This window comes from Aquarana catesbeiana, linkage group LG06 (assembly GCF_042186555.1).
Source record: "Aquarana catesbeiana isolate 2022-GZ linkage group LG06, ASM4218655v1, whole genome shotgun sequence".
In the NCBI taxonomy this organism is placed as follows: domain Eukaryota; kingdom Metazoa; phylum Chordata; class Amphibia; order Anura; family Ranidae; genus Aquarana; species Aquarana catesbeiana.
Genome location: NC_133329.1, coordinates 66,010,641 through 66,030,785, shown reverse-complemented (window position 1 = coordinate 66,030,785; position 20,145 = coordinate 66,010,641). Strand labels below are relative to the sequence as shown.

The 20,145-nt window shown below is 44.7% G+C and overlaps 1 protein-coding gene across 1 annotated transcript in view; it reads right to left on the bottom strand.

The window, feature by feature from the left end:
* The window catches only part of LOC141147977 (uncharacterized), a 158,000-nt gene extending 138,146 nt beyond the window's left edge, over window positions 1–19,854 (bottom strand). Inside the window, exons 1-2 of the mRNA XM_073635134.1 lie at window positions 19,735–19,854; window positions 5,118–5,450 (exon numbers count right to left, since the gene is read on the bottom strand). Coding sequence (XP_073491235.1) covers window positions 5,118–5,450; window positions 19,735–19,789 — 388 coding nt within the window. The 5' untranslated portion in view covers window positions 19,790–19,854. The remainder of the gene's footprint in view (window positions 1–5,117; window positions 5,451–19,734) is intronic.
* Window positions 19,855–20,145: the final 291 nt, after the last annotated feature.

The window sequence follows — 20,145 nt, the reverse complement described above, 5'->3', positions numbered from 1 at the left end:
TCCATCGAAAGTAGGACAGATATGTACAAGTGTGGGGTCTTGACTGTCAAAACTGCTGTTCTTTTTAGCTTTTAATAGAGTGTGGAAGGGTTAAAACCTCTGTCGAACTTTTATTGCTGCGCCTGTCTCCTAAAGGGTATTCATCTTCTCTATTTGTTTTGGTGACCATTGTCATTGGGTACAGAAAGTGATGGGAAATTCATAATATTGGATCTTCCAACAAAACAGGATAAAGAGGTGATCTTCCGATGCTGACCCCTGTTCCAGTGACAACTGTCTAAAGGAGAATTTTGAGTCACTTTGCTGAGATTTCCACTTACTAAAAGCTCACCAAAAATTCAACAAGTACTTTTTCATGTTTATTATATTAATAAAAATTATACATGGTGATTTTGCCATGAAAGTCCTTGTTCAGGCACTTCCTATTGTGGGGTGACAACACTGTCGTTCTAACCCAGTAGTGCTCTTGCGTTGACAACCTGTCACACAGCATCCAATAGAGATTACCAGGGGCCACTTTAACCACTTCAGCCCCGGAAGGATTTACCCCCTTCCTGACCAGAGCACTTTTTGTGATTCGGTACTGCGTCGCTTTAACTGACAATTGTGCGGTCGTGCGATGTGGCTCCAACACAAAATTGACGTCCTTTTTTTCCCACAAATAGAGCTTTCTTTTGGTGGTATTTGATCACCTCTGCAATTTTTATTTTTTGTGCTATAAACAAAAAAAGAGCGACAATTTTGAAAAAAAAACGCATTATTTTTTACTTTTTGCTATAATAAATATCCCCAAAAAAATACATTAAAAAACATTTTTTTTCCTTAGTTTAGGCCGATACATATTCTTCTACATATTTTTGGTAAAAAAAAAAAAAAAAAAAAAATCGCAATAAGCATTTATTGATCGGTGTGCGCAAAAGTTATAGTGTTTACAAAATAGGGGATAGTTTTATGGCATTTTTATTAATATTTTTTTTTTACTAGTTTTGGCGGCAATCAGCGATTTTTATTGTGACTGCGACATTATGGCGGACACATCGGACATTTTTGACACATTTTTGGGACCATTGTCATTTATACAGCAATCAGTGCTATAAGAATGCACCGAGTCCTGTGTAAATGACACTGGCAGTGAAGGGGTTAACCACTAGGGGGCGGGGAGGGGTCAAGTATGTCCTAGGGGAGTGATTCTAACTGTCAGGGGGATGGGCTGTGTGTGTGACATCACTGATCTCTGCTCCGATGACAGGGAGCAGAGATCGAGTGACACTGTCACTAGGCAGAACGGGGAGATGCTGTTTACAACGGCATCTCCCCGTGCGTCCTCTCCGTGAGGCGATCGCGGGTATGCCCGCGGCAATCGAGTCCGCTGGACCCGCGACCCGACTCACTTAGATAGCGGCAGGCGCGCGCACATGGCGGCAAATTCAAAGTAACGTACGGGTACGTTACTTTGCGTGGCCATGCCATTCTGCCGACGTATATCTACAGGAGCCGGTCGGGAACTGGTTAATACATATTATGTAGGCATGGTTCACTGTTGCCACTGTCTGAAGCCCCATACTCTGCCACCTACATTTTCCCCAAAATTCACAGGTTGATAACTTAAATCTCATGTCTAGGGTAAGCAGCAGGGAAGGTGACACACTTGACAAACCAAAGTCCAGCTTAAAGGGGTTGTAAAGGTAATTTTTTTTTTTTTTTAAATAACAAACATGTTATACTTACCTTCACTGTGCAGCTCGTTCTGCACAGAGTGGCCCCGAACCTGCTCTTCTGGGGTCCCTCGTGGCTGTTTCAGCTCCTCCCCGCAAGAACTAACCACCTTAATGCGAGCTCCCTTGCATGGTGGTTAGTTCTTGCGGGCGCGCTCCTGTGATACAGCCGGCGGCTATAGCCGCTCACTGTATCACTCGGCCCCGCCCCCCGGCGCGCCGCGTCATTGGATGTGATTGACAGCAGCGCGAGCCAATGGCTGCGCTGCTTTCAATCCATCCACTGTAGCCAATCAGTGGCCAGGCTGAGCGGCGAAATGGATGTCGGGAGCGAGCGGCAGATTTTCGAGGTGTCAGGTAAGTAAAACGGGGGGGCTGGGGGCGGCGGTATTGTCGAAAGTTTTTTCACCTTAATGCATAGAATGCATTAAGGTGAAAAAATTTTTACCTTTACAACCCCTTTAAGGTACATTTGAGAGAAAGCAGATACTGTAAGTTTAGAAGCTATGCAGGGCATCAAAAATCTTCAGTAGCCTTGGAACTCCAGAAAATTTCTGATAAAGCCCTGCCAGGTCATAAACTGCCTGTCTCAACTTGCAGTCCTATTTTATGATTCATATGGTAAAGTAGTAAGGCCCCTTTCACATGGACGGATAGAATTGTGCTTTTAGCTGCGTTTTCTACCGCAGCTAAATGCACACAATGCTTTCCTATGGCCCCATTCACACACTGCATTTTGATTACATGCAGTTTGGTGTGGATAGAAAAAATAGAATTGACTGCGTCCAGGAGCGATTAAGCGCAGCTATCCGCACATAAACGCAGTGCACTGTGTCAGCTGCAGTTAACAGCGCCGAGCTGCTCATCGGGAAAGGAAAAATATTTTTTCCTTTCCCATTGAGCGACAAGCACGGGGATCTGACTTGGATCCCCGCCAATGCCCGGCACTGTTTGGTATGAATCTTGAGGGGGAACTCCACGACAAATTTTAAATAAAAAACCAGCATGGGTTCCCCTCCAACAGCATAATAGGCCCTTCAGTCTGGTATGGATTTTAAGGGGAACCCCCTACGCCGAAAAATCGGCGTGGGGGTTCCCCTCAAAATCCATACCAGACCCTTATCCGAGCACACAGCCCGGTCGGTCAGGAAAGGGGGTAGGGAAGAGCAACCGCCCCCCCTTCTGAACCATACCAGGCCGCATGTCCTCAACATGGGGGGGTTGGTGCTTTGGGGCAAGGGGGCGCCCTATGGGCCCCCCCACCCCAAAGCACCTCGGCCCCATGTTGATGAGGACAAGGGCCTCTTCCCGACAACCCTGGCCATTGATTGTTGGGGGTCTGCGGGCAGGGGGCTTTAATAAGGGGGCCCCCAGATCCTGGCCCCCCACCCTATGTGAATGAGTATGGGGTACATCGTACCCCTACCCATTCACCTAGGAAAAAAGTGTCAATTAAAAAAAACACAGTAGACAGGTTTTTAAAGAGATTAGGCAGCTCCTGGCAGTCTTCTTCCAACTTCGGGGGTCTCTCAGGCCTCTTCTCCCTCTCTCCGGTGTCATCTCTGTGCTCTCTGGTTCTTCTCCGGTGCCTTCTTCCTTCTGACCCCGCCCCTTGTGTCGTCACAGTCCCGGGGCATGATGGGACTGTGACGTCATGGGGGGGGTCACCGGGTGACATCACCCGGTGGCCACGCCCCATGCCTATATAATTGGTTGCGCACCTCGCTCACAGCATTACAGAGCGTCGTGTCAACATCTCAGGAAGAGAAGAGGAAAGAAGACGTCTCAGAAGACCGGGCTCCTCCGCTAGCAAAAGAGCGGCAAAAGAGCAGAAGATAGCGGAGGAGCCTAGCAGAAGGAAGAAGGCACCGGAGAAGAACCAGAGAGCGTGGAGACGGCACCGGAGAGAGGGAGAAGAGGCCTGAGAGACCCCTGAAGTCGGAAGAAGACCCCCGGAGCTGCCTTGTAAATCACTTTAAAAACCTGTCTACTGTGTTTTTTTAAATTGACACTTTTTTCCTAGGTGAATGGGTAGGGGTACGATGTACCCCATACTCATTCACATAGGGTGGGGGGACAGGATCTTATTAAAGGGGGCTCCTGGATTCCGATAAGCCCGCAGACCCCGACAACCAACGGCCAGGGTTGTCGGGAAGAGGCCCTTGTCCTCATCAACATGGGGACAAGGTGCTTTGGGGTGGGGGGGCCACAGGGCGCCCCCTCCCCCAAAGCACCCACCCCCCCACGTTGAGGGCATGCAGCCTGGTATGGCTCAGGAGGGGGGTGCTCGCCCATCCCCACCCCCTTTCCTGACCGACTGGGCTGCATGCTCGGATAAGTTTCTGGTATGGATTTTGGGGGGGACCCAACGCTGTTTTTTTGGTGTAGGGGTTCCTCTTAAAATCCATACCAGACCTAAGGGCCTGGTATGCTCCTGGGGGGAACCCACGCCGGTTTTTTATTTAAAATTTGGCGTGGAGTTCCCCCTTAAGATTCATACCAAACAATGCGAGTCAGTACCCTGCTGGGTTGCCATGGAAGTGGCAAAACGCAGCTAAACGCAACTGCAGCTAATCGCATTGTGCAAATGCAGCTGATCGCAGTGCCTAGAGTCTTGAATTTCACAGGAAAAAAAATATGCTTTTAACTGCGGCAGAATAGCCGTCCATGTGAAAGGCGCCTTAAGCGTGTACATGTGGGATGGCTTCTAGCAGGAGGCGTTGTAGTTGGCACTCTCTCCATGAGCAGGTCCATCTCCCATAACAATGGGAATAGATCTGCACTGCAGAGGTCCTCTGCCTGTGCACAGGTATGGAAGAGGCAGAGTTAAGGAATTGCACACATGGAACACGGTGGGCCCAATGCCATTACTGGGAGTGATGTAACGGAGATACACTGGACAGGTGAAAGGGCATTGGCTCAGCATGTCCCTCCTAATTGCATCAGTGATCATGGTGGTGTACATTAACATCAAGAGAGTCAACTAGAGTTTAAGTCAGCTGTGTAAGCAAAGGTACCCCATGTGCAGAGCAGTAACTCAATCCAAAAATGCCTAACGTAGCCCTGGGGTAGGCCTCCAATGCGACCCCCACTTGGCGCCCAACGAGGAGGGGAACATGAAGGAGGTACCACCTGCCTACCCTACAAGGATGTGAAGCCAATGCTGAAGCAAATGCATAAAGACAGGAAGTAGCTGAATAAGGCTGGAGATCAGCAACACTAGAATGCAAATAAAGGTAAAAACTGTATTTTATGGGGAAAAAAACATGGCAATTGTTTGTGATACAAAGTGCTTTGGCAAACTAAAAACCATCTAGTTAGAGATTAGATCTACATTTAACATGAAAGAAATGTTATACTTGACATTAACATTTACCATTTTAATCTAGTAGGTACCCTTACCAAACACTTTTAAAGAAATTTCCTTCTCCTTGCTTTCCGCCTTGTAGATAACGGTACACATATAGGTGCCCCTATCAGAGATGGTCACATTAGATATGTGTAATGAGGCGTATCCATCCCCCAGGGATTCCACGTTGAGGGACATCCTGGGGACTTGGGTGGAGAAGACTTTGTTGTCATATCTCAGGATGACTTTTCCCTGGAAGGTCCATAATATGATCAGGAAGTTAAGATCCAGCGTCTGTTTATCCACCGAGAAGGAGCAGATGAGGACGGTGTCCCTGGTGAAAAGGGCCCTTTGTGTAGAAGGAGCAGAGACATCCAAAGCTGCATCTATTGAGATACATTAACAGGTAAGTTTATGAAAAATTCAAAGGCGCAAAGAAAATAAAGTGCTGCTGGGGAGGGAGACAAACATGGAACTATATGTAAGTATGTAAACCTTTTGTTTAATATTGGATATCATTTAGAAGGGTTAGAACATCTGCTATGTCATCTGCTCCATGTCCCTGCTGGAGAGATTCACCTCACTATTGGTCCTGGTGACCATTGTCTCTGGTACGCAAAGTGATGGGAAATCTGAACTTTTTGATTTGTCAATGAAACAGAAGGTGAGGAGATATCTTCCCATGGGTATACTTGTTCTAGCAAAAAGCTATTTAAGAGGAAATATCCCCTTAATTTGGAGAGATCTACTTTTACTTCCTGCTGTGTCTCTGGATCAATTTGGATTTCTTTTCAACTCTAAAAGAAAAGGGTTTAACTTTAAATACAGTAATAAGGAGAGCCGGCAAAACTGTAATCCTTGAAGTGACGTTTATTGGTACATCAGAGTGACAATAAAACAATAAAGCTGACGCGTTTCGGCAAGGGCCTTAGTCATAGCTAGTTTAAAACAGATAGATATGGCAAAATATATATATACTCACATACACACATGCAAACTCCATCTCTACAAAATTGGCCTATCAAGTTGGTGTCACAGAAAATTAACATATTTCATTGATACCACCAATTATTCAAATGGTTAGTGACTACACCTGTTTTTAGCCAGCATGAGAAGAGGGAGAGGGAAGAAAGGCAATATAAAAAGTTATTTTGTTGAGCCAAAAAGTAATGTGTAGAAAAAATGCTACATGGGATATTGAGACCTTATTACTCCAAGGGAGAAATATACGGTATTCCTTAAAGGAAAGGAAAATGTTCAAAGTGTTAAAATAAAATACTATGTGGTAGCAACAAAATCTAAAGTCAAGATGAATGGCAGGATAAAAAGAAGGAAAAGAAAAAAAAAGGGGGGGGAGAGGGGGGGATTTAATTTATGGCGGGATCAAAAAAGGATGCAATTTATGGCAGGATCAAAGAAGAGGGGGATTGGATTAATAGCAGGATCACAAAAAAGGGGGTTGAATCTATGGCAGGATCAAAGAAGATATAATGAATGAAGAAAGAGGGATGGAATAATGGCAGGATCAAAGAAGAAGGTTGCAATTTATGGCAGGATCAAAAAAGAAGGGGATTAAATTTATAGCAGAATCACAAAAAAGGGGATTGAATTTATGGCAGGATCAAAAAACAGATACAATTCTTGAGAAAAAAGGGATTCAATTAAAGGCAGGATCAAAAAAAGGGGGGGGGGAGGGGGATGAAATATAAGACAGAATCAGGAAAAAGGAATACAATTTATAACAGGATAAAAAAAGAGGGATTCAGTTAATAGCAGAAACAAAGAAAAAAGATACAATGAAAAAGGGGGATTCAATTAATGGCAGGATCAAAAAAAATGTTTTGCCTATTTTCCTTCCCTTCTCCTTTCCTTTAGTTGGGAAGGAGGAAAAAAAAATATAGGGCAGAAAACAAGCACAGAAGACAATAAAACTGAAAATGGGATAGGATGATGTCATTTGAGAAATAGATCCACATCCCATCTGTGGTTCATGCCTGTGGGGATATGTGTCCCCAACAGGAAAATCCACTTAACTTCCTGTTCCAGTAGCTTTCTGTGTTTGTCTCGTCCACGTACCGACATTTTGATTTTTTGAACTACAGAGAAAGAGAAGGAATCTATGTTACCATCATGTATGAATTTAAAGTGTTTTTAGATACATTGGATAACCTTCTCTCATTACTATATGCTGCTCCGTTGTAGTGTTCGCTAATCCTTGTGCGAAGGGGCCTAGTGGTGCATCCTACATATTGTAATTTACAAACATCACATTCTATCACGTAGACTACATATTAGAGCTGCACAATTAATCGTTAAAAAATCGTGATCTCGATTCACCTCCCCTGACGATCTCTCCTGCTGAGTTTGCCGATTCTTTCATATAAACAAGTGGAGAGATTATCTGCTCACTCAGCTGTCAAAAGAAAACATCTGGGCAGTCTGCCAAGTTTAGAACTTGAAACATTGTATCTAACTTCCTTCTTAGATCAAAGGGATAAACTTCTCTGTGTAAACAAATAACCGGCAATAGTTTAACCACTTAAAGTCTAAATCTTCTTCTGACACTTCTTTCTTAAGTTAAAATCAATATTTTTTGCTAAAAAAAAATTACTTGGCACCCCCAAACATTAGAGATTATATATATATATATATATATATATATATATATATATATATATATATAAAATATTTTTTTTTTTAGCAGAGACCCTAGGGAATAAAATGGCAATTGCTGCAATATTTTATGTCACACTGTATTTGCCCAGCGGTCTTTCAAATGCAATTTTTTGGGAAAAAATACACTTCAATAAATAAAAAAAAACGAAACAGTAAAGTTAGCACAGTTAGCACAATTTTTGTGTTTTAATGTGAAAGATGATGTTACGCTGCGAGAATTGTGAGAGAATCGTGATCTATCTTCTAAGCAAAAAAATCGTGATTCTCATTTTAGCCAGAATCATGCAGCTCTACTACATATTGAGTACTACAATTTATAAAATCCTTAATAGGAAATACCTTATTATTATGGTACGAGGTGATAAACTTCATCTATTAGGTCCTTGTCACCATAAAGAATGGGAATATGTTTATTTATAATCTGTTTGATCTGATTAAACTCTTTGGAGAAAGTGGTGACAAAGGTAAGGGAACTCTTCTCCTTGTTCTTTTGATTTTTATGCTGTGTATATTTTGAAGAGCAAGGGGATTTCTCACTGTTGTGCAATAGATTCTACCTGTCCTTCTCTGAGGCTATGGAAATGGCTCTATTAATATGACACTTCTGATAGCCTCTATCGCTTAATCGTTTTGAGATGTTAGAGCATTCTAGCTGAAAACTTTCCGGGGTGGAGCAGTTGCGCTTAGCTCTAATAAACTCACCCACCGGGATGGAATGAATAGTATGGGATGGATGGCAGCTGGAGGCCAGAAGTAAGGAATTTCCGGCAGTAGGTTTGCGGAAGGTTCCAGTATTTATAAGACCAGTGCTGGGGTCACCCCTGAGTGTGATATCTAGAAAATCAATCATGATCTTATTGCTCACATAAGAGAATTCAAGATTAAGGCTGTTATTGTTAAGGTATGAAACAAAAGAGGAATCAGTATAGTTCCAAATTAAGATCAGATCGTCTATGTATCGCCCATACCAATGGATGTGGGGTGCATAGATATTGAGATGTGAAAAAAGAGAACATTCTTCCCACCATCCCATGTATAAATTAGCTAACGATGGAGAAAATTTTGCTCCCATGGAGGCTCCACAGCATTGTACATAGAAGGAATCGTGAAAGAAGAAGTAATTATGCTGTAATAGAAAGGTAACAGCCATAATGATAAATTCTTTGAGCTGAGGATCATAAAAGCTATATTTGGACAAGTGATATTGTAGTGCATCTAGAGCAAGATGGTGTGGTATGCATGAATAGAGAGACTTAACATCTAAAGTAACCCACAAAAAATGCTCTGCCCATTGTACTTCATTTATATACTTTAGGATTGATGCTGTGTCTTTTATACAGCCCGGCAGTCTTGTCACTAAAGGTTGCAAATACTGATCTACCCATTCACCTAATCTCTCTAGGAGTGAACCGATGCCTGCTACTATTGGACGACCTTTTACAGGTCTCTCAGGTTTGTGTATCTTGGGGAGATGATGGAACACAGGCACAACTGGATGTTCAACTAAAACATGCTCTGCGACCTTTTTTGTCAGTACTCCCATTTCCACACCTGTGTCCAAGAGATGTTTGAGTTTACTCTTGAAAACTGGAGTGGGATCAGATTTAAGGGGGCGGTACGTTGGAGAAACATTGAGTTGCCGCAAGGCTTCAGTTATGTAATTACTGTCATTAAGTACCACTATAGCGCCCCCTTTGTCTGCCTCTCTAATTACAATATCTTTGCTATTTTTAAGGTCTGCAAGTGCCTGATGTTGTTAAACGTTCGAGATGCAGTACTGTCAATCGTTTCTTTCAAAGACAGGAGTTCCTTCTCCACAACCTGTTGAAAGATGTCTACTGCATTCCCTCTGGAATGTACAGGATAAAAAAATGTATCACCAGTATAGGTAGTATCTTTGGATATGCCGTACATGCCCCCAGAGGATTCAGACTGCAGGCTCTCTAATGTAGACTTAGCCTTGAGATTTTGAAAATCAAAATTGGCCAGAGAGTCTATGCCGTCATGAACCTCAAGGGGGGCAGGCACAGGTGTATCAGTGCTGGTGGAAAAGTGTTTTTTTAACAAAATATTGTGAACAAACATGTTAATGTCTAAAATGGTAGAAAAGTCATCAAAATGAAAAGCGGGGGCAAAAGAAAGTCCTTTGGAAAACAGTGAAACCTCAGAAGGGGTAAGTGGACTGTCCGATAAATTAACAACATTAATGACATTGCAAATTGTCTCATTATCTACCTGTCCTTGTATTACTAGTTCCGTGCTTTACGTGGGTAATTTGTTCTGTTTGTCTTTGGAACCACGGGTCCCCCTCCTTGTTTTCCTTTTCTGTCTCTGGAATCCTGGGTCACAGAGGAGTTTTTTGATGGGATGATGCTAGAATCTTCTTTGGAAAAAACAGATGACACGGAGGCTCGTGATGAAAGTGAAGAGCCAACACCAGCCACATCTGACAGTTCTAATGATGAATCAGAGTGATCCAGGGAGCTGAAGCTCACATGTCTGTGAGTGTTACGTTTGCATCTCCGTCTGTTTTTCAAAATGGAGTGCGGCCTCTCAGCTTTCTTGTATGTGTAGACTTCCCCCTGCTCATAGTCTTGTAAATCACGGAGATATTTATGTCTCTTGGTGTCCATGATTTCAGCTTCCAATTTATCTGTATGGGCCGTAAGGTCTTCTAATAAAGTAGCATAAGAGCTCAATTGTTGTATTGGAAGAAGGGACTGAATTTCAGTTGAGATGGTTCTGAGCAGTGCCTCCTCATGTGAAACAATTAGACTCATTAGCTCAAGTGAGCATTTGGAGAGTATCATGTTCCACTCTGTGAGAAAAGATTCTGAATATAGTGTGGAAGGGATTTTTTTTGATTCTCAACCCTCTGGGAATCATTGATTCGTTGATGTATAGTTGTAAACCAGTAAGATCCCACCATATCCTGATTTCCTTGCTGGATAGTGTCTTTAGTTTGTCAAAGGTAGCAGCACACATAGTGTCTGGGGACAAAGCCGTAATGTCTTTAGAATATACCTGTGAAATCTTAGACAGTCTGTCAGGTCTTTCATACACACTGTGTTGGCTCAGCAAAGGATCCATATCTGTGTGTTAAAATGTCACTCTGATGGTAACATTAAATAAACTTTAATGCAGTTCTGTGTTAATAAAACATAAAACCTTTTTTTAATGCAAGTAGTGTAAGTACCCGAGTTTGACCTGGTATCAACCTCTTTCAGCGCCACTGAAATGCGTAGCGGTCAGCCCATTTCGTTGAGAGTACCTGTCTGAGGCGCGCAAGGGACGGCTGAGACGCCACCGCATTTCTTCAATTCAGGCAGGTTCAGCTTCACCGACAACAGCCTATTATCCAAGCAGCTTGTTTGTGGTTCTATCCTCCACTGCACAGTGTAACCCTCTGCTCCCCAAGCTGTTATATAGGTTTTACATGTAAGTGTGCTATTTCTTTTTGTGCATAAATGACAATACACACTTATCCTATGTCCTTGCTGTTTGCTCTTTTTCATGTTCTCCCAGCACAGCCAGAAAACTGACCGTGCTATGATGGATGTGCTCTCCTGCCTAGTGTAGTCAGTTTGAAATATGAAATCAAGGGACTGGCAGGATCACCAGGAATTTAACATAAAGAAGGCAATACAAAGAGAAGAGGATACTTTTTAACACATAAGCACAGACCACAGTCACAGTCACAGTCACTCTTTGGTTCAATACACAGTCTAAGGTTATTCTTTTTGGTGTTTTTTTGGGGTAATGTAGATAGGTATGGGGAAATTGAGTCGGATACTCCAAAAAGAACTATGTACAAAGTGAGGACGGTAAACTTCCAAATAATGATAAACCAGTTATAGGGACACACCATTACAGTGAGTGAGCTTGGTTTGTGTTTGGCTTGGACTGGAAGGGTGGGTTTTGGTTGGTTAGGATAGGATGTCTGTGTCTGGTTCTGTGGTGATTGTGTTGAACCTGACCCCACATGTTCCCCCTGTACAGTTGTTTGGGGGATTTGGCTGTGTATGCTACTGGAGTGTTGTGATAGGGATGAGGGCGGGTTGGATGGGTGTTGGTTTGGGTGTCATATGTGTGGTTTATGTGTGTGTGGGGGGATGAGTTGGTATTATGCCCCGCTGAACTGGCACTTTGGGGGTTGTGTCAGTTTTTGGGGGTTGTTCGGCGGTTGGGATGTGTGTGGGGGTCCCCTTTATGTCCCGTAAGAGAGCGTTGGGATTTGTTTTGTGTGTGTAAGTTTGTGCAAATATTGTAATTGGGTGTGAATGTCCACATGCTAGTTAGGCCCCCTTTAGTCAACATATTGTGGGCACGTGCTGATCTGGCTTTTTGGTACGTGTCTTTTTATATTGTAGTATTTCAGGCATGGTAACTGTATCCTCCTGAGTCCACCTCTGTATGATCTGGTGTCCATTAGACTTTGTCCTGGGCACTGACACCTTGGACTATATGGTCAATCCATAGCTCTGGTTCCCTACATATGTTTGGAAATGCATATAGCCATATTTTGATAAAGTTGGTGAGCGCTTTTCTAATTTTTCTGGCATTATTGCTTTCTAGAATATAATAAATATATGTAGCACCCTGGAGTTTAGGCAGGGTTGCTCTCCACAAATTTTCTTGCCAGGAGTAGTTATCCTGGTTGATTGTTAGAGATCCATTGCTTTCTCCCTAAGTTTGGCCTTGTTGCACTTTTCTCTTCTACCACTAGGTGGCCGGGGTACTTGGTGGTACTAGATATGAGAAGGGCAACCCAAAGTCAGGTTATGGGTATTAGGAGTATCTCAGCCAATGGCAGGGTTTTTTTTTTAATCCCCTGGCCTGCTGGGAGAACCTATATATTTAGGTGGAGTCAGGTAAGCTATGTTCTGTGCCACCTGGACAGCTGTCTGGGTGGACGTGTGTCGTATTGCCTGGGACCCTAGGCTGGAGATTGGGCCTATCCTTGGCACATCTGTCTGCGGGCCTATCCAGAAGCAAGAGAGCAGCGCAGGGTTGGGATTGCGGCTTGCAGTCCAACCAAAAGTGACGGTGCTGTCGGCCGAAGAACCTGTGGTGGTCGAAGGTAGAGGGGAAGCTGTCGCCAGTAAGGGACTATCCGCCTAATTACCAGGGACCACAGTGAGTAAATGAAGCAAGTACCCGAGCCGTATTCTCACCAACTGGGAACAGTGAAGAATCGAGAAACTTCAGTGGGAATCAAGCCAGGGTCCTAGCCAGCTGAGATGACGCTTGCAGAGAAGCCTTATGTGTCAAGCCAGGGACTGAGCAGGCCAGTGTGGGTGAAGCTTGAGGGGTATCTAGAGTGCCAAGCTAGGAACCCAGCAGAGAGGCAGGGGTGGCGCTTGAGGAAGATACCACCGTGAAGATTGGAGGAGCTCAAGGCATTCAGTGTCAGTGAATCTGTGGTTCTAGTAAGAGATTGGGAGCTCAGTGTCAGGGCCGATCCTAGGGTCACAGATGCCTAGTTGCATAAATATTTCTGGTGCCCCCACATGGGCGTGGCCATCTTACCAACTCCTCCCCTTTACAAATGTTTACAAAGTCGTTACAAACGACTCAAACACAGGGATGCTCCCCTAAGAAGTCTTTGTTACCCTGGGATCCTCCCATGATCTTTTAACAATAAAGAAAATGCAGGAAGAGTGTACACTACTGAGACCTGGAAGGGAGTCTCTCTGATGAACACAGAGAGAGCTTCTGTTAGATAGTCTGTTAGAAAGAGCACCCATACATAGTACAGGAGACGGTCAAAGACTGCAGACATGATACAAGAGACTGCAGACATGATACAAGAGATTGTCAGAGACTGCAGCCATGATACAAGAAATGGTCAGAGACTGCAGACATGATACAAGAGATGGTCAGAGACTGCAGACATGATAAAAGAGATGGTCAGAGACTGCAGACATGATACAAGAGATGGTCAGAGACTGCAGACATGATACAAGAGATGGTCAGAGACTGCAGACATGATACAGGAGATGGTCAGAGACTGCAGACATAGTACAGGAGACGGTCAGAGACTGCAGACATTGTACAGGAGACGGTCAGAGACTGCAGACATAGTACAGGAGACGGTCAGAGACTGCAGACATAGTACAGGAGATGGTCAGAGACTGCAGACATAGAACAGGAGACGGTCAGAGACTGCAGAAATGATACAGGAGATGGTCAGAGACTGCAGTTCCTATGGATGTTAGTAGATAATGGCCGATCGTCCCTCTCACCTTACCCAGCGATACAGCAACGGTTCCTCTGATCAGGATTCAGCTCACTCTGAATTGCCCGTGGCGACTCCGCTGGGTAGCACCCAGATCTGTATTCTGGCAATGACTCCATTCCTTTCTCCACCAGGGATGGCGCTAGGCTGTGTGGCTTTCCCTCTGGTGGCGCAGGGCAGCAGGGTTCTCTCTCTGATGGTGTTCTCTCAGCACTGCCCTCTCCCTCTGGAGTCCTGGGTGCACTTCCCTGAAAGCTCTCTCTCTGTTTCTGTGTTACAGTGGGGCTACCAGTCCTGGTGACTACATGTCCCACAATTCTCTTCTCTGCTCCTTTTTCTATTCTATTTCTTCCCTGGCTGATATGAAAGCAGGGGAAGAAACAGTGGGCGGCTGGGCTGGCAAGCGCCGGTCACTAGTACAGCAGGGCGAGGAGGAGAGGGAGAGGGGAAAGAGCCCGTAGCTGCAGTGGCGTCACTAGGGTTGGTGTCACCAGGTGCGGTATAACATGGTGTCACCCCCCCTTCCACCAATTATAGTCGCCCCTCAGTACAGACCCCCGCCCTCAGTACAGACCTTCCTCAGTACAGACCCACCTCCATCAGTATAGGCCCCCCAGGACAAACCACCCCCCTCCATTAGTACAGACTCCCCCACCAGGACAAACCCCCCTCCATTAGTACAGACCCCCCTCCTCCATTAGTACATAAAAACACCCGGCGGCAGCTGGAGAGGAGAGGACAGTGTGCAGCCACCTCACCCGGGTGGAGAACAGATCACAGCAGGCAGGTCCTGAGTTAGACACAGAGAGGAGGAGGAGAACATGTGTCAGGCACGGGACGCCCCCCCCCCTCACTTCGCTGTGCAGCTAGTCTCTGTCCACGCAGAGACCAGCCACTCCGATCTCTGGCTGCTCTCCTTCTCTGACAGGAGGAGGGAGGGGCTTGAGCAGGAAACACAGCGGCGGCAAAAGCTGCCTCTGAACACGGACAAGGAGAGGAGGAGGGAGGGGAGCACTCTTGCGCTTCAGCACCCCTACCTCTCTGGTGCCCGCATGCACTGCACCCCACACAGCCACCTTGGATCGGCCCTGCTCAGTGTACCAAAGAACTACAAAGAGCGATTGTAGTAAAAGTGAAGGTACTTTTAAGCCTTGTGTTTGGAACTGTTAAAGACTGTTGCCATAGGTGATAGCATTCCTACACATGCAGATGTTGTGTCTTGCTGGATGCCTTTCCCTGCATGGCTGCCCTCCTATTGAGTCTGAGTCTCTGAGTCTGCCAATTAATCTTGCAACCACCTAAGGGTGTCCTAGCCCTAACCCTCTCTTCCCAAAAAAAAGGGTTTGTTAAGAGAAATAAACTTTCTTTTGCATCCAAGAAGTGTCTGGCGCCCAATAACTTTAACTACTCTGCACCCACCATGCCTAACAATCCACTACATACAGAGGGATGTCAGCTGTCCCTGGCCCTGGAAGTTCTCATTATATCAAAGGAAGCCTGGGACCTTGCTACATATATACAGTATCTTACTAAATTGAGTACACCCCTCACATTTTTGTAAATATTTTATTATATCTTTTCATGTGACAACACTGAAGAAATGACACTTTGCTACAATGTAAAGTAGTGAGTGTACAGCTTGTATAACAGTGTAAATTTGCTGTCCCCTCAAAATAACTCAACACACAGCCATTAATGTCTAAACCACTGGCAACAAAAGTGAGTACACCCCTAAGTAAAAATGTCCAAATTGGGCATAATTGGCCATTTTCCCTCCCCGCTGTCATGTGACTCGTTAGTGTTACAAGGTCTCAGGTGTGAATGGGGAGCAGGTGTGTTAAATTTGGTGTTATCACTCTCACTCTCTCATACTGGTCACTGGAAGTTCAACATGGTACCTCATGGCAAAGAACTCTCTGAGGATCTGAAAACAAGAATTGTTGCTCTACATAAAGATGTATAAACCAAAAAAGAGAAACAAGGGCTTTTTATACAATAATACAATGTTATATGGGTATCGGTAGTGTCACTCTAGTCAGGAAAGCTGCATATATATCAAAAAACGGGGTTGTCCTTATAAAGAGTATAAGAAACCAGAGGACCAAATGAGTGACACAGCATACAATGTAAGGAAAAATATAATATATTTATTAATGAATTAAAATATCATTATTCTCCCCATTGGGAGATGATGGTTATGACACTGATAACATGACAAATATCCAGAGATTACTGTGTCAGATAGTCTCTAGATATGGCAACACACAGCAAAAGACAACATACACAAAACATTACAATTAAACAAAGAAACAATCGTCTGGACGCCAGATATCTATGTGTGGATGTCCATGCCAAGACCAATATGTCTTATGTGCATTAAATGATATTAAGTAATTAATGGTAAGGGCATCCACACAGGGGTCCCTGGAAGACTCGAGTCCACAGACTAATGATGGAAAGAAGGGGGAGGGAAAAATGGGAGTAGGTCTGATAGTTAGCCTCTAAATTCAATTAGCTGTAATTGAAAGGTCTGAGTTGAATATAGTTTTCTCGATCATATGGAAGGAAATGTCTATATCTGTGTTGCCATATCTAGAGACTATCTGACACAGTAATCTCTGGATATTTGTCATGTTATCAGTGTCATAACCATCATCTCCCAATGGGGAGAATAATGATATTTTAATTGATTAATAAATATATTATATTTTTCCTTACATTGTATGCTGTGTCACTCATTTGGTCCTCTGGTTCCTTACACTCTTGATAAGAACAACCACGTTTTTGTACAGCTACAGAAGGATCCCTAGTTGCCGCCCACCACAAGAATACAACAACACACCACAAAGTACCACAAAGGTTGAAAGGCGCCTAAAAGAAGAACACTTCCAGGTACATTTTAGCTTTCATTTGAGATCAGATTGAGATGCTTCTGAATTATTCTAAGATCTTACAATCTGCTATTAAATTTCTTCTAAACTACAGTAGCTGCTTTTGCAGTCCTGTCAATTTGTACAGAAAGGGGAGAGGGGAGTCTAACTATCCCTCCCTCTAATGTCACGTACACACGGCAGACTTTGTCCGGCGGACTTTTCGACTGACTTTTTGACGGACTTTCTGAATGAACGGACTTGCCTACACACGATCAACCAAAGTCCGACGGATTCGTACGTGATGACGTATAAACGGACTAAAACAAGGAAGTTGATAGCCAGTGGCCAATAGCTGCCCTAGTGTCGGTTTTTGTCCGTCGGACTAGCATACAGACGAGTGGACTTTTCGATCGGACTCGAGTCCGTCGGATAGATTTGAAACATGTTTCATTTCTTGGTCCGTCCAACTTTTGGGAAAAAAAAGTCCGCTGGAGCCCACACACGATCGAATTGTCCGACGGACTCCAGTCCGCCGGACCAAGTCTGCTGTAAAGTCCGCTCGTGTGTACGCGGCATAAGGCTACTTTCACACTGAGCCGTGGGGGCTCTGGCGGTACAGTGGCGCTAAATATAGCGCCGCTTTACCATCGTTTTAGCGGCGCTATTCGGCCGCTAGCGAAAAAGGGTTAAAACCGCCCGCAAAGCGGGGCTTTGCTGGTGGGTTTGCAGCGCTGCCCCATTGTTTTCAATGGGAAGCTGCGCTTTAGAAGCGGTAAATACACCGCTCCTACAGCGCTCCAAAGATGCAGCTTGCAGGACTTTTTAGACTGCCCTACAAGAGCACTGCTCCAGTGTGAAAGCCTTCAGGGGTCTCACATTGGAGTGCATTGAGCGGCTCTTTCAGGGTGCTTTGCAGGCGCTATTTTTAGCACTTTAGCGACTGCAAAGCGCCTCAATGTGAAAGCAGCCTTAAAGTAAGGTGACTAGATATTTAAAATTAAATACGGGACATATTTTTTTTTATTGGCAAATGGCACAGGACTGCATAATACACAGAGCGCTAGGCAGAGTAATGCATAATACACAGAGCACTGGGCACAGGACTGCATAATACACAGAGCGCTGGGCACAGGACTGCATAATACACAGAGCGCTGGCTTCAGGACTACATAATGCACAGGAGGGTGTTAGGCATTCAGAAGTTTTCTATGCACAGAGGACACTTCTGCCCCCACATCCATAGCTCACCTCTGCACCCTTCTCTCACAGATTATCTCTACAGCCGTCTCTTAGGCCTTCCCCTACAACAGCTAAACTCTCCACACGGCTGCATCAGCTCTGACCCCTGCTCCCCCGTGTCCTCACCGGTGTACAAACAGACCCCTCCCCCCACCTCCCGGTCTCAGCCCTCCACACAGTAAATTTTTGGCTCTGCCTCTCCTCCAGCAGCAGGAGCGGCAGTGAGATCGTCCAGCAGGGGGCCTTGGCATCCGAGCCACCAGGCTGTTTCTCAGCCAGCATGGGATGCCCTGTTTACGTTAATCCGGCTCTGAATCCGGGGACAAAACCGGGGACAGATTTGGTCTGGGGACAGTATCCTTAGTCCGGGGATATCTGGTCTCCCTATCTTAAAGCCCAACCCCAGGAATTAGACAAAATGTACCCATGCAGCGGCCCCCCACACACTGCAAATGTTAATTGCTTGTTAGGTTGGAGGGGGGGTGCTGCATTATTTACCAGAAGCTGGATACACACTGTACAATTTTCTTTAGATTTTTTTCCTTGAGATTTACCAAAACCATATAATATGAGGTCAAACCTAAACACTTTCAATTAGTATGCAATCAGGCAGGCCCTTCTACTAAATAGTTGAAGGTAAATCTAAAGGAAATCTAACAACAAAAGTTGTATAGTGTGTATCCAGTCTTACTCCCACTCTGACTGGCTCCAGTGCTCTTCTCTTCACCCTCCTGGGCTCTGAGCTGGGGTCGGTTCCTCGGCTCATCACATACATAGGGCTATTATCCCGGTATTGTACATGGAAGAGGCAGTGAAGTGACCACAGCTAGGTGTCTTTGTATGACTGGTCGCCCCACAGAAGGGACCGTGCTGGAGATTGTAGAAAGGTAATCATTGTTCCTTATTCCTGCCCCTTTAGGCTGAGTGAGCGATTAACCCTTGCAGTATGATGGGGCCCCACTGCAAGGACAGATTTTGTCTAATTCCTGGAGCTTGGCTTTAAGGTGTTAGGATGAGTACAAAGCTTTTTAGTGAAGGTGGAAAATCTTTGTGTGATAATGAGAAACTTCAACAGCCAGAACCAAATGTTATCCCCCTGGTAGTCACACTGGTATGGTGTTGAGTCATTTATGGGCACATTAGGCTGCTTTCACACTGAAGCGCTTTACAGGCGCTATAGCACTAAAAATAGTGCCTGCAAAGCACCTTGAAAGAGCCTCTCCTCTCACTTCAAAGTGAAAGCCTGAGTGCTCTCAGACTGGAGTGGTGCGCTGGCAGGACGGTAAAAATGAGTCCTGCAAGCCGCATGTTTGCAGCACTGTAGGAGCGATGTATACAAGGCTCCAAAAGCGCCCCACTCATTGAAATCAATGGGCTTTAACCCTTTTTCGACAAAAACGATGGTAACGCGCCGCTAAAAATGCCCCCCAACGTCCCAGTGTGAAAGAAGCCTAAAGTTTATATCAGTAATTAAAGTTCTTTGTAATCAGATTACAGGACTAGGAGAAAGCTACGGTATTTCCACAGATCTATCTTCTATGACTTCCATGTGTCTGAACATCACAGATCTTTTCTATTATATATCATCTATACAATAAATGAATAGCTCATTCCCCTCACCAATACTAAAAGGTTAAAACGTACATGACTGGCGTAGAGAGAGAAGAATCAATATTCCCAGAATAGTCCTCTCCGCCATTTCGAGTCCTTGTGAAACGAAATGCACTTTACCCCGATGTGCCAACACACTCAATGCCTCAGTGAATGTCTTCAACTTAGTTTCACTTTCAATTCATGACAATTCATGTAAACAGTCACAGGAATGTGTTTTAACTCTCATTAAAGGGATTTTTTGTCTTTAACCACTAGGGATGAGCCGAACACCCCCCTGTTCGGTTTGCACCAGAACATGCGAACAGGAAAAAAGTTTGTTCGAACACGCGAACACCGTTAAAGTCTATGGGACACGAACATGAATAATCAAAAGTGATAATTTTAAAGGCTTATATGCAAGTTATTGTCATAAAAAGTGTTTGGGGACCCGGGTCCTGCCCC